The 13,178-nt window shown below is 39.2% G+C and overlaps 1 protein-coding gene and 1 long non-coding RNA gene across 36 annotated transcripts in view; one reads left to right on the top strand and one right to left on the bottom strand.

The window, feature by feature from the left end:
• Window positions 1–13,178, bottom strand: part of LOC109540437 (microtubule-actin cross-linking factor 1) — a 125,510-nt gene that overhangs the window by 42,628 nt on the left and 69,704 nt on the right. For 29 of the 35 annotated variants that reach the window (XM_019908812.2, XM_019908818.2, XM_048667623.1 and 26 more), the window contains 9 exons: window positions 12,732–12,877; window positions 12,419–12,617; window positions 12,130–12,354; window positions 11,878–12,066; window positions 11,645–11,824; window positions 11,148–11,389; window positions 9,619–11,089; window positions 8,676–8,759; window positions 7,634–7,858 (listed from right to left, as the gene is read on the bottom strand). In XM_019908812.2, the coding sequence (XP_019764371.2) occupies window positions 7,634–7,858; window positions 8,676–8,759; window positions 9,619–11,089; window positions 11,148–11,389; window positions 11,645–11,824; window positions 11,878–12,066; window positions 12,130–12,354; window positions 12,419–12,617; window positions 12,732–12,877 (2,961 nt within the window). Of the gene's footprint in view, window positions 1–175; window positions 491–6,941; window positions 6,990–7,633; window positions 7,859–8,675; window positions 8,760–9,618; window positions 11,090–11,147; window positions 11,390–11,644; window positions 11,825–11,877; window positions 12,067–12,129; window positions 12,355–12,418; window positions 12,618–12,731; window positions 12,878–13,178 lie in introns of those variants that run through there. The other 6 variants (XM_048667619.1, XM_048667622.1, XM_048667621.1 and 3 more) reach the window with 4 other exon arrangements.
• On the top strand, window positions 2,548–3,655 carry LOC109540443. The gene is made up of 2 exons (XR_002172194.2): window positions 2,548–2,903; window positions 2,969–3,655. It is a non-coding gene; the product is annotated as an uncharacterized LOC109540443 (long non-coding RNA).

The following is a 13,178-nucleotide window of genomic DNA, read 5'->3' as shown; positions in this document are numbered from 1 at the left end:
GAAGGTGAAATTCCCGTTGGTTTGAGTAAAATTAGTAATCCATGACACGCTTCGAGTAGTAGCTAGATAAAAATTCCGAATTTCGCTCTTATCAGACCATCGGATGAATGAATGGAACTTGGAATTATTCTGAACTTTTCCTGTTTAGACTTTAGTATCGATGACTGGCGCTTACCCAAGGAACGTTGGACAATTCATGACGAAAATCGTACTCTCGACTCATTTTGCAAAATCAGTCACAATTCTCAAATAAATTATAAAAAAATCCGCACTCAACTATATGGAGCACTGACACATCGAATTAAATAATTAAGCGAAAAAAACTTAGTCTTAAAAGCATATGGTTCACGTTCGGGTTTCGACTGTTTCGAAAATCATTTTTCCTGAGTCGTTCGGAGCGGTTTTCACACTCCCGATCGCGATTCGCTCAAAACTGACAATTTCACCGTCATAACGATAAAATCCATTCACGATCGACCGGCTGAATTGCGCCGACCGCATGCGAACTCGTCCAATGCTCTACGACGACTCGCCAGTTCCACTTCAACAATGTGTATTTTTAGCGTTGATCGTATTGTTGAATTAATTACCACCGAAATCAATTAGCACATTCGCTTCGGAACAAGTTTCTTCAGATTTATGGTGAAAATAAACATGTGAAGTATAGGGGAGGCACTCTAAGTGCTGCTAATAAAACCAATCAACTTTATTTCCAATTTGTTTTTTTTTCAAAAAATGTAATGTAAAAGTACGAAAGTGTTTTTTTTCTTTGTTTCGTAAACATTTCACAACAAACGCGCGCGAGTGAGCCTACATTAGTTTATGTGAAAAAATTGATCCAGTTTGCCACATTAGAAGCTTCTTTTGTATTGTTTCTGAGTGTTTGATTTATTCGAAAGTGGGGTTGTTCCGTTGGAAATGGCAATGAAAACCTAAATAACATGAAAAGCACGAAAGTTTGTAACTTTTAAACTGTAATAACCAATTCTGGGCACGACGCAGCAGTTAAACAACAATATTATGTTAATGGCTCAACAGTGTCTTCTTGCGTAACTATCAGTGCCGTGGAAGTGTTTTTAGCATACGAAACTAACGAAAGGATTTGGAGTCAATATCGTCTTACAAAAAAATTAACGCCCTTATCAAAGCAACCAAAGCCTCATCAACATAATAAATCAACCTTTTCCAGAACTGAAGGGTTTCGGAACAATTCGGATTTAAAATTGCTCTAGTTTTAGAGCAATTTTAAACACGTCTGGTATTGATGAAGGAGCTGGTCAAAAAATCAAAAGATCAAAATTAAGTTGTGAATAATGTGCAGACCTAGGAAATGAGCAGTAAAAAAATTACATCAACAGGCACAAATGAAAAACTAGTTCAGGCAAACAACATATCAAAAGCAGGCAAAAATAAAAAGGAAAAATACTGAATGCCTGACAAAATTCGAGTTAAGGCTCAAATGGCTGAATGGAGAAAGAAAGCGGCAAAAGTCACTGGAACCCAAGAAATCAAGACGGAATACGCGAGGTAAACAATCAGGCAAGTCAACGACTACAAATCTGCAGAAAATGTGAACTTTTTCAAGCTAAAGCTGGAAGTTTTGTTGATTGATAAAAATTATGAAGTAACGACAGGAACTTAAAAAAAACATCATTAAATACACCTAAAGGGCACCAAATAAGAATATAATATGGATAAAAACAAAAGCCAAGAAAAAAATTAAAAGTAAATATTCCAGATGTTTCACAAAATGTTGCCTTAATGGAACAAACAAAGTTACCTGAAGGAACTGCAGATATAATTAACGAAGAATGTCGAGGAAAAAATGGACAAACAAAGCTGCAAAGAGTTTTGGATAAATCGCATGTTGAAACTAAATGCGAAAGTTTTAGCGATCCAAAAATATTTAAGAAACGATAGAATTCCTAAAAAACGACATCAAATGCACATAACAAACACAATTATGGATAAACAAGACGATATCAAAAACCAGATAAAAAAGCAAAAGGAAAAATTCCAGATTGTTCAGAAAATTTGACCTTAACGGAACAGGGAAAGTTGGTGAAAGACTTTTTTTTAATTAGGAAGGAAAGTGCTAAGTAAAACGTCGGAAAGTTAAAGAAAGCGAAACTCAAGATGAATGTGAAGTGTGAAGAAAAATGCCAAGTCAAGTTACTTGCCATCAAAACATGAAAGAAGCGGCAGGAATCTAAATAAACTAAATGAAAAAAACATGGATGAGAAGTTAGTTTTCCAAAATAAAGACTTGAACAATAAGAAAGTTCTTAATGCTCGAAAGTTACAGCAAGAAACGAAATAGAGCCAATAACGTAAAAATCGTCCAACGGAACATACAATTTATATTTTTTGCTTAACATAACACCTTGCATAACATAATACACTTTTCGTATAAATGGAAGTTCCTTTCGATTGTCTTCTAATTTTTCTAGAGATAACAGCCCGAATTGAACTTGGGAATTTCTTGAGTGGATTTTTGTGTTAGTTTGAATCAGTTTCACAAATCTTCTTAACACTAATAAAAGCCGTTTTATCTCAGTCCCGAAAACGAAAAACATGTACGTGTCATTCGTTCTAATCTAGAAGTTTTAATTGCGCCGATAAAAATAACAATTTCGCCTGTTTTAAGCCTATTTATAAACTATGGCCGATAAAGTCAATCATGTGAATTGTACCTGAGTGTAGTTCAGCATTCACACACAGTTTGAGCGCCGTACTTTGCCTGTGAGTGGAATCAGAATACGAAAATAGAGCGATAATAACAGGAAAAGAATCGGAAAAAATTTGGTCAAATGCCTGGGGAATGTTTGCCGAAAAAGTGATGCCAATTCTTTTTATATCCGTGTGTAATTGTCCTTATGATCCTCTCGTGATGTGGTGGTCAGGTAAGTTGTAGAAATAATCGCCGACAACTTTCCAGAATAGAATATTTGCGTTGCTGATTCCACAGAGTCGAGAATAAAAAATTGGAAACGGGGAGAAATGGTTGATAACCATTTGGTAGAACTAGAAACCAGCAATTTTCATGACCCAAATTCAAGCTGCTGGCTACTTGTTTGCCGTCTACATTCCTCATCTTTGAGATCACCCACCTTAATACCACATTTTCCAACCTTGTCGGACAAGGCAGGTGGGCGCTAGATGCAGACCCGAAGCCCTTTCCTATCGCTACCATAATGGGAGAAGTGGCGTGGGCCCAAAATTACCATAGATCGCAGTAAAAACGTATCAACAAAGAACAAGGTAGATATTTTGCAATGAGTTATTGCCCCAGACTCGTGTACAGGGTGTGCCAATGCGGAACTGGCGCTTACTTGGCTCAGAAGTGAAGACTTGAAAAAAAAACAGCTGCATTTCACTGTGGGATAATGCAAAGCCGGACTGGTTTACTAGTTGTTGGTTGGAGCTTTACAAACCGTTTTCAACGGTACTGTTTAACTATTACAGGCCAAGAAACATGAACAATTTGGGTAATTAATATGCCCCGCGGAAACCTGCTTAGGAACGTATGGTGGAAAATGTAACAGAAAAATATGTAAACGGAGTGAAATAATCACATAAAAACGTGGCGTTTAATTTGAATAAAACACTAATTAATAAGACTGATTATAAAGGGTAATTAAATAATCTTCAAGCACGCTTGATTTTCACTGTAGGCGTTGAAATTGAAAACATGTTTGCTTTTGAGCAAATTAAAGCTAATAGGGGATGTTGATGCACAATATTCATTAGTTCCACAGCCTTGACATATGTTAACTGGCTGCTAAAAACAAATATTTTCATACATTTTATCAATATTTACGGCTCCGAATATACAGCTTTTTTCCTCAAGCCTTGGCAAACGTCAGCAAACCATGGAGAGCATTGATTGCAATGGCTAAACAACATTTCGCGAATATGTTTAATATAATACATACCTATTTGGCGGTGAACGAGTAGAAGAATGGCCATTGCGTTATTATAAATAGCCTTAATTAGTGTTATTAAATAACAGGGTCGAACATGGTTTCGACAGCGATTTTACTCAGTATGCGAAAATACGTAACATGGATTCCGTTGGTTAATGATCAATGGTCGACAGAGCATAAATTTGATACTAAATTATTCCGAAATCAACCCGGCGGTTGTGGAAAACATGTTGCTTTTTTTGGAATAGAATATTATAAATATGTTTTCCCTTCGGGTTCAGTTAATGGTCAAAAAAGCACCGTCTGATAGTGTTTCTTTCCCGTTCTACAGAGCTTGCGTCTTCCAAAAATGTCTTTATATTGCCAATTTTCTGTGCTTTTAATTAGAACATCCACATATTTACTGGAAAAATACTTTTTGACTTTTCAAACTTATATTTGTGTACATATATGTATTTATTGATTTTTCTTCTAAATACATATTCTATACGTATTTATTGATTTATAGATTTGACTCTCTCACTTCCTGTTTTTTTTAATTACGCTAAAATTGGCGATTTTTGGGGCAATAAAAAGGGGCAAGGATATTAGAAAAGGTTCCCTTGCTCAGAAGCTTCTAAGACATACTTTCAGGCAAAACTGAGTATTGTCATCTGTTTTTGTGAAGATTTCTGAGTATGCCTTAGTACAAATTCCTCGAAAGGTTCAAGTTAAAATTGAACCGAAAATATTGATTTTTGTAGTTATTAATGAAAATGTGGCAATTTTTCGGATGTTTGCAAAGTAAATTCTGATCGTAGTCATTTGTTTGCACGGTTTTTCTGTTTTTTACTTGCTTTAATGGCTTTTCTATCGTGCGCTTATGTAGATCGGGTTGCGTTGACTTGACCATCTCTAAAAACCACATTTTTCTATTTAAATCTTGGTACTTTGCCGATTGGTTTGCTTTCTTAAGCTCTGTCGCTTCTTTCACGGAAAATTAATGAGTTTATTTTGGAACTTTTATATTGCTGTACTTTTCGCTTCAACTTTGTCTTCTTTAGCATTTCCAATACCTTTGACCAAACTCTTCCAAGTTGTTTCATTGAGCTCAAGAAAAAACATATTTCACTAATCCGAGTTTGGGTTTTTCTTGTTTGGGAAGCCTTTTTTACATGAGTTAACAAATTACTTGGAAATGAACGTTTTACTTAAGCCCAACCCTGAGAAAATTCTTTTTGTTCCACTATAGAATCGTAATGAAGCCAGTGGTCAGATTAATGAGCGATCCGTCCTTGAAACAGTTATTTTAGCAATATCCACTACTAAATGATTACAAATCTACCGACTGTCCAAAGGCGTTTAGGTGTCAAACCAATAAGACAAAGTAGCAGGAAAATTGCCGGGTATTGTGTGCTTTATTTTGACGAATGTGTTTGAGTGCGAACGACATTAATACATTAATAGCTCATATCCGTGAGAAAATTAACTTTTCCATTGGTGTATTGGAAAAGTTGCTAAGTTTTCCTTGGCCAAGCCCAACGAAAACTTGGCTAAACGCTTAGTTAATGCCATTTTCATTCATTTACATTGAGAAAAACACAGCTACCGATATAAATAGCAGAAGAAACTTAAATTAAAATTAACATGTCCAATCATGTGAGTTTGCAACCGGTAATTTTTATATTAAAATCATTTCAGTTGCGTCATGAACTTGTTTGGAGTCCCCCTTGTGTTGACTTCTGTTTAAACAGGTGACATAACGATTTAAAAATACCCGATCGACTAAAACCCGCATTTTCACGATTTGCCATTCAATCTGTTTAATGATTTGTTTGTTTGTCTGTCGTTTTTTTCGTCTCTTCGTTCATAGAAAACACAGCGCTGGATGGCGTCATTTACCTTGTGCTAAAATTTCGCTGATGTAATCAACGAAATCAGGGTAGCATCTAACCAGACGAATGGAATACTAATCAGCCAGGTAAAATATCAAACAATGGTTTCTTATTTCAAGTGACACTAGGATGAAGTGAGATTTAGAAAAGCTTCATCTACTCGACATCGGGCGTGGGTTCTAAAGAAACACTCGAAAGTGTCAAAGGCAAATCACCTAAATCAGGCTAAAAAGCTCACGCGTTTGCAGCAAGGAGAACTGTTGTTAAACCACTTCTATAAAGCTGCTTAAATCAAGGAAGGTTACCCTGCTAAGGAGTAATGTGAAATTATCATTAATGAGGAATGAAACACAAGTGGGAAACTTCGGAGCAAAGCCTACAAATCAGAGAAAATAGCATTAACTTCCAGTTCCCAGGACAGCGAAAGAGATTCGACTAGCATTTTCCTTTTAATTCAACTCCAACAGGCAAAAAACCGAAAACAGCGCAGACGTTTCGCTTGCTTTTACTGCTAGCACGCTCAAAACCTACGTGAAAGCCGACAACTGCGCCACTGGTTAAGTCCCAGAGAAACAGCGCTCAATCAAGAGAATCCAACGAATCGAGAAACAAGCACAAGAATAGAAAATAACTTCGAATAGAAGAAATCTCAAGAAGACTTTCAAGATTTTTATGACGTTTACTTAAAACTGGGACTAACGTCGCTTAATCTAAACAATTTGGAATTGATGGCAAAAAACCACTTGATTTCAGGTTCAAAATCCTTAAGAACTTGTATTTTAACTGCACTGTTTCCCCATTGCTCGGCTAGGCAAAACTGAACCATCCTGTATGGTAAGGCGCCTATTGAGGCGCCAACTTTGGACGCCAACAAGCGGATTTAAAATACAGAAGCTGAGAGGATCGATAGCATGCAACCTCTTCATTATATGCAAAGCAGGACTTTTACGAAAACCAGGTCAATGTTTCCGTAATTCGAGTGATTCATTCAGTGTATTTATCCGAATGATGTTCTTTGATTTAGCAACATTTCCCGGGACAGAGTGCTTTTAATGGCCTCATGGGCCCAATCACTACCATTACCCTCTTCAAGACCAATAATTTTAGAACATTTGCACAATAGTAAGGAACGAATGCATACTTTAGCAGTGAATCACCAACAGAACGTTCGGGTAATTGGAAACCGCACTTGATCGAAAGGATTTCGAAAACTGACTGCATCCATTTATCACTCAACTTCTTATGTAGCTCTTGGAAGAGTCAAAAAGAGGCATGATGTAATTATTGTGTTCGACTTCGAAAAGATATCAGTAGCCCACATTGCGCGCAATCTGTAAAAATAAGTGCATGAATAATGTTTAATTTTACCATAACACGTAATTCCGGAATAATTCCATATTATTTACAAATGGTTCCCATTCAGCGAACCATTGGCGACTCATAAATAGTTGTAAAATACGTCTAGGCGCCGCATTACCTGCTAATATAATATTTGCCTTTTAAGGATCAAAGCGCGAAATCAACAATAATATAATAGCTATTAAACGGAAAAAATAGATTAAGAACATTGATTTTTCAACGTAAAGATTTTTCGGTTGTGTTTGACTTTATGGCAAAAGTCAGGCAAATTTCCTCAAATTTGAGGTTTTATTTTGAAAACTGCTGGTTAGAGCATTTAAATGCGAACTTCCTAAATTAAAGTGCAATTTACACAATTTTATTCGCAATTTTACACACTACAATTGCACGCTCGTTTAGGAAAGACCGATTTCCGATTCACCGCCTCAAACCCTCAGGTTTCATAAACAAAAAAAAAGATGTAAAAAAACTCACCAGTGTTACAATGTCGTTCGGATTAAAGCTGGCAATTTCCTGCAGCCTCCCGTACAAAACATCGACCAAATATTGATAACGTCCATTGAATTCGTCCAATTCCCTGCTGACAATGTCCGCTCCGGACGGCGCAGCGTCTGGACGCTTAAGAGCGTCGCCTGCGTCCAATGAAGGATGCGCGTCCAGCAGTGCGTCTCTTGACTTTTGGACGCCTTTGCTCCATATCTGTTGTTACGGTTAGATTGTTAGGTGTTAGTCGAGTGAGTGCGCACGCGTGGTAAGTCGACATTACATGAAACTACTACCTACCGGTGATGGGGGTGGGGAAGAAGTAATCAAAGAGATCGACACAGAGTAACAATGGTGAAGAGTTAGGTAGTTTTTTTAAAAGTCCCGCAGATTACTTCTTGAAAATATTGGCATCCAAAGTGATTGATTGATGATTGTTCCGATCCATTTTCGTTTAGAGTAACATGAATGAAGGGGGAATTTAAGAAGTGCCAATATTTTATGAAAAGCGGGAATGGAAATGAAAAATGTAACGAAGGAGAGCTGACTCATGTAAGCAGTTCTGAACATTATAAGTTAAACGCTAATTTTCTCTGGACAAACATAAAGTTCTTCAGCGTCAGAAAAGCTTTGATGAACTTTGCTCTAGACTCAGATGATGATCATGAAAACTATCTATCTAAATACTTGATCAAATAAAATCCATATTAAATTACAAGCACTAAGAGTTATCATCTAGGAAAAAGCGTTGCGGTAGTAGAATCCACCAAGTTATTAGTCGAAGAGAATGAAAATCATGTAGAGAATACAGTAAAAACACAAAATACAACGCCGATTTGGAAAAGTAATATCAACAACCATTCTGCTCACTCACACTCAATAAAACAACCCTAACAGTCTTAGCCTAGGCGGATGAGTGAAATGCGACTCTTTGTTCGGTTGAGGCCAAGCCTAAGCGCGCTCCCACTTGCAGATTCGCTCAGAACGCTCTTAACACTAAGCCCCAACTAGCTAGTAATCGCTCAATGTTTACCTTTCCTTCCCTGATGAATCTACCACCGTTTAAGTTCACTTGTTCAATTTTAGGGGTGCGTTCCACTACGTTGTTCAACAGGTTCTGAAATTAGAAGTGCACGTTTTGTTATGGTGTTAGCAGGTTAGGACTACAAGTATTAAATTCGTTTGGAACTATTCGCTGTTCGCATTTCTGCTTTGCTCTTTGAAATAAAACAGTAATACCCCAAGTTAGGCCAGCCGAAGATTCATCTGCAGTTGTACAACTGTTAACTATCTTCAAGTTGTTTAAGTATTACAATTAATTTTCAAATTCCTTGTTGCACTTCAAATAAAAATGTTTCTTGGATTTTTTGCTCTACTCTACTCCCATACAAACGCTGATTCCCATTTAAACGTGTCCAATTTGGCCCATCGACCACAAATATTACTTTATAATGGAGAAAAATGGAAGATATATTTATTTGTAATAAAACTATAAATTTGTAGTATTTCTAATAATAAAAAAATACAGTGGCGTACCATTTTCTCCTCCTGCAGATCGCACGTCACTTGCAAATTTAGCAAAATTATTTTATTGCAAAACATGCGTATCTCTTAGCTATTGATTCCTGGAAAATTATTTTAAAATAATCGCCATGTTATTTGAAGAAATTTATCATTTGGCATTTTTTATATTAAATTTCAACACCCTGTAAATCCGTAACGAAGCATTTTGGGCTATCGTTTATATAGCAAACTAGGGTTATTTTCGGACCTAGAAGATCTCCCACTCTTGACTAGGCATTACTGTCATAAATTGAGCTCAAAAGCAGAAATACTCTAAATTGAATGATCAATGATGATACAACATTAGAGTATCTTTCTCCCCCACAAGTTACGAGATTAACTTTTTCAATACTACTAGTAAATCCTACTAAAGTGCTCCAGTTAAAACCCTCCTAAATTTCAATCAAACTCACCCTGGTAGCATCCAGTTGCTCCTTGGCTCTATCCTTAATAGGCTGCAAGGTTTCTAGCTTGCCATATTGATCGTCCAGCCAATCATCTTCCACCTGCTTGGCTTGCGCGTACTTCTGTAGTAGATCGTAGGCCTGTTGGCAGCCTTTGAGCCTGTCGGCCAACTGTTGGCAAACGCTGGACCATCTGCTGTTAAGCCTCTGGATGTCTTTGTCCAGGCGCTCCACATCGGAATGCGGGCCCCTTTGGTTGGGTCTAGACTTTTCAGTCAGTCTCCTTGCGTTGTCGAAGTCGTCGTTCAGCTGATCCATGGCGATTTGCTGTTGGCCAACCGCGCTTTCCATCTTGAGCAGGTCATCGTGCACTGCTTTCAGTCCCTTTTCGGTATTGGGCAGCTCTTTCAGGCTGGACAGTTTGCTTTCGAACTCTGAGATTACTTGCTGCGCGTCCTCCATGCCGTTGAGCACGATTTCCATGCATTTCAGGCGTTCGATGTACAGGTTGCTGGTGTTCCAGATGTACTTCCATTTGTCGAGGACTTTTTCCAGGTCCTTTTTGTGTTGTGGAGTTTTCAGGGTGATGGATCTGAAAGTGTCCTTAACCTGTTCCACTTCAGGCTCCAGATTTTGAAGCCGCGACTCGAACTCTTTGTGCTCAAGGATGAGATGTTGCAAGGTGTCCAAGTCTCTGGGCAGAGGCGAAAGAACCCGCTGATTTATCACGCGCTCAGCCTCGTCCAAGGCGCGCTGCAGATTGAAGATTTGGTTGTTGAATACTTTGGTTTGGTTTTTGCTCTCTTCCTCTGCTCTGGCGCGTTTTTCGAACTCGTCGAACAGCCGGTTGACTTCGTCCATTTCTCTTCGGAGTCTTCGGAGTTGAGGGTCGGAAGGATCGCCTTCAGCTATCAGCTTATCGGCGTCCTCGTTCAGGGCCTTTCTGATGGCGTTCCGTTGCTCAGCGCCGATGGCGATGAATTGGGGCAAGTCCCATCCCTTTACCACTTTGATGGTGGCGAAGATCATGTTTTGTCTCATTCGCAGCTGTTTCTTCTGCCACAGGGCGATGGAACGGTCGTATTGGCGTTGCAAGCGATCCACTGCGTCCAAGGCGTCCTTATCGGGAGGAGGCAACACGAAGCAGACTCCGGGCACTTGGCATTCGATGCCTTTGGAGTTGTGCACTCGCCACTTTGTGCGCCCTGAGTTGTCCGTTAGGGTGCACTCCTTATTTCTTTCAATTACAAAATCATTCTTCTTGTAGTTGCAAATAGCAGTAACGTTCATCGGTCTTGTGATCGGTTGTCTGCGCTGCTTCAAAGGCACGACGTTCTGAGCGCGCGCTTTTAGCGCCTGCACTTGGTCTCCGAACGTGTTTAGCTCGTCTCTCAACGCCTGCATTCCTTGCAACAGTCGCTCTCCCACATCCAGACTGAAGTCGCCTTGACTGAACTCGTTATTCATAATCTCATCCTTCCTGAAATTTGCCAAAAAATTGTTAAATTTTGGCAATAAAAAACGTTTTAGATTCGTACTCTCTGAGCCATTCCTCAGCAGTTAGGACATCTTTGAAGAAATCCTGGTAGATTCGGGTGTTCTGCAAGTGCGTCTCCAGACAGTGGGTGAGTTGGAGCAGCCACGCCCATTGCGCGTTCATAGCGGCCAAATGGGCCTCAATGGCTTTGATGGCCGGATGGTTGTGACGAACCAGGGATTCGCCGCGTTCCAAAACGGAATTAAATTGCGATTCGCGCTTTTCCAGTTCGCTCATCAAATGCTGAAAGTTGAACATTTTTATTGGGTTTCTTAAATTAGACTGAATAGCAAAAAAAGAGACAACAGCAACAACAAAAACTATAATCAGTCACTGGGAGTTAAAACATTTATGGGACTAATCGGAAAAGGTCGCACATCTTGAAGATACAACTTTACCTCATCACCAATTCCGTAATTTTGCTGCATGAAGCAGTAGAAGTGTTTAGAGCCAATTAGCAAAGACTTTTTGCAAGTTCATTAAGCTTGTAAAACATACCTCGAAGTATTTCTCCACTCCATCAACGTCCAGCTTAACATCGCTCCAATCTCTGGTCACTTCGGTCTCTTCCTTTTCGTTGAGCCACTGCAGTTCTCTGGTGGCGGATTGGATGAAGTCGTAGAGACTTTCCAAGTCGTTGGCGCGAGCAGTGCTGAAGGTCAGCAGCTCAGCATACACCTGGAGGCAAAGATAAGGCTAATGATCAAGCAAGGAGTCGATCAGTTTAGTACCTTCTGAAGCTGTCCCAGGTGCTGATTGTACAAAGTCAGCTCTTCGCCGCTGAAATACTGCCGGGCCTTAACACATTGCTCCACCTTGGAATGGTACTGTTCAATGGTTTTGTGCTCGCGCTGATGGATGTCACGCTCCTGCTGAACGGATGGTAGATCGGTACCGAAATCGGCCTTCTTCAATTGTTTCTAAATAAGGAAAAACAGGTTGCAGGTTGATATTACTGGCAGCATGTTGCAGCCAAACTGTACCAATTTGTTTTTACACCACTCGATGTGCTCCTGCAGGGATCTGAAGTGGGGATTGGTCTCGATATTCCTGGTTTCTTGCACGGTTCTAATATGTTTCGTCACAGTGCGTTCTTCCACTGGGAAGCTCATGTTAGCCAAAGGCCCCACAATTTTGTTGTGCAACTGGTGCCTTAGACGGACCCATTTTTCATGCAGTTTGTTCACCCGCTTATCCAGCTCGCCAGCCTATAAAATCAATTGTGCAGGTTAGAGGGCGAGTTTATGAAATTTCCTGCTAAATTCGGCTCACCTGGGGGTATCTGCCATTGCGCAAAGTGTGCACGTCGGATTTAAGGGATTGAATGGCCTGTTCTGTAACAACCAGGTCGTGGTCGATCTGATCGGCCACCTTCTTCGCTTCCAGTGGGTGTAATCGTTCAATTCGTCGCGATTCCAGTTCGATTGCTTGTTCGATTTGATCCAGATGAGAATCGGTCTGTTTGATTTCTCTGGAAAACGTCAAAAATGCATTAGTTTCATATATTTTCGATTAACAGCAGATATTTGTACGGATCCTTAAGAGTTTCCTCTTTGGGCTTAGGACGCTTATTTTTATCAGTTACCTGTGTACTTTTTCCGCCAATCGTTGCAATTTTTCGAGTCGCTTAATTTCCTCAATTATGTGCCTATCACGGTCTTGATACGCATTCATGAGTCGCTGCCAATTTCTTTCAATATTATCGATGTGTAGCTCAGGTTCGATGTCAACCTAGTAATTCATGAATTTTATATTAGTACAGGATTGAGTAAAAACCGTAGTTAATGCAAATTGTACTCTGGAGGCTYWRGMTRTGTTTTTTTATATAAGCTGAGAAAATAAATGTTGCACAAATCAGCGGAAGGCTCTCGGTATTGGAGTAAAATTTCAGGATTAAACAGACGGTWTTTTAGGAAGAAGTATTTTAGAAAAATGTGCGTCTATTTCTTTAGAAGTTTGAAATCTCTGATAAAACCGATTTACCAAAGGCAATTCTTGAGATGCTCTATCCAAAAAGTCCTAGTGATGATTT

This window comes from Dendroctonus ponderosae, unplaced genomic scaffold (genome assembly GCF_020466585.1).
Source record: "Dendroctonus ponderosae isolate FM_Combo_2020 unplaced genomic scaffold, Dpon_F_20191213v2 Dpon_F_20191213_6, whole genome shotgun sequence".
Taxonomy (NCBI): domain Eukaryota; kingdom Metazoa; phylum Arthropoda; class Insecta; order Coleoptera; family Curculionidae; genus Dendroctonus; species Dendroctonus ponderosae.
The sequence above is the reverse complement of the archived record's forward strand: the minus strand, read 5'-3'. Positions and strand labels throughout refer to the sequence as shown.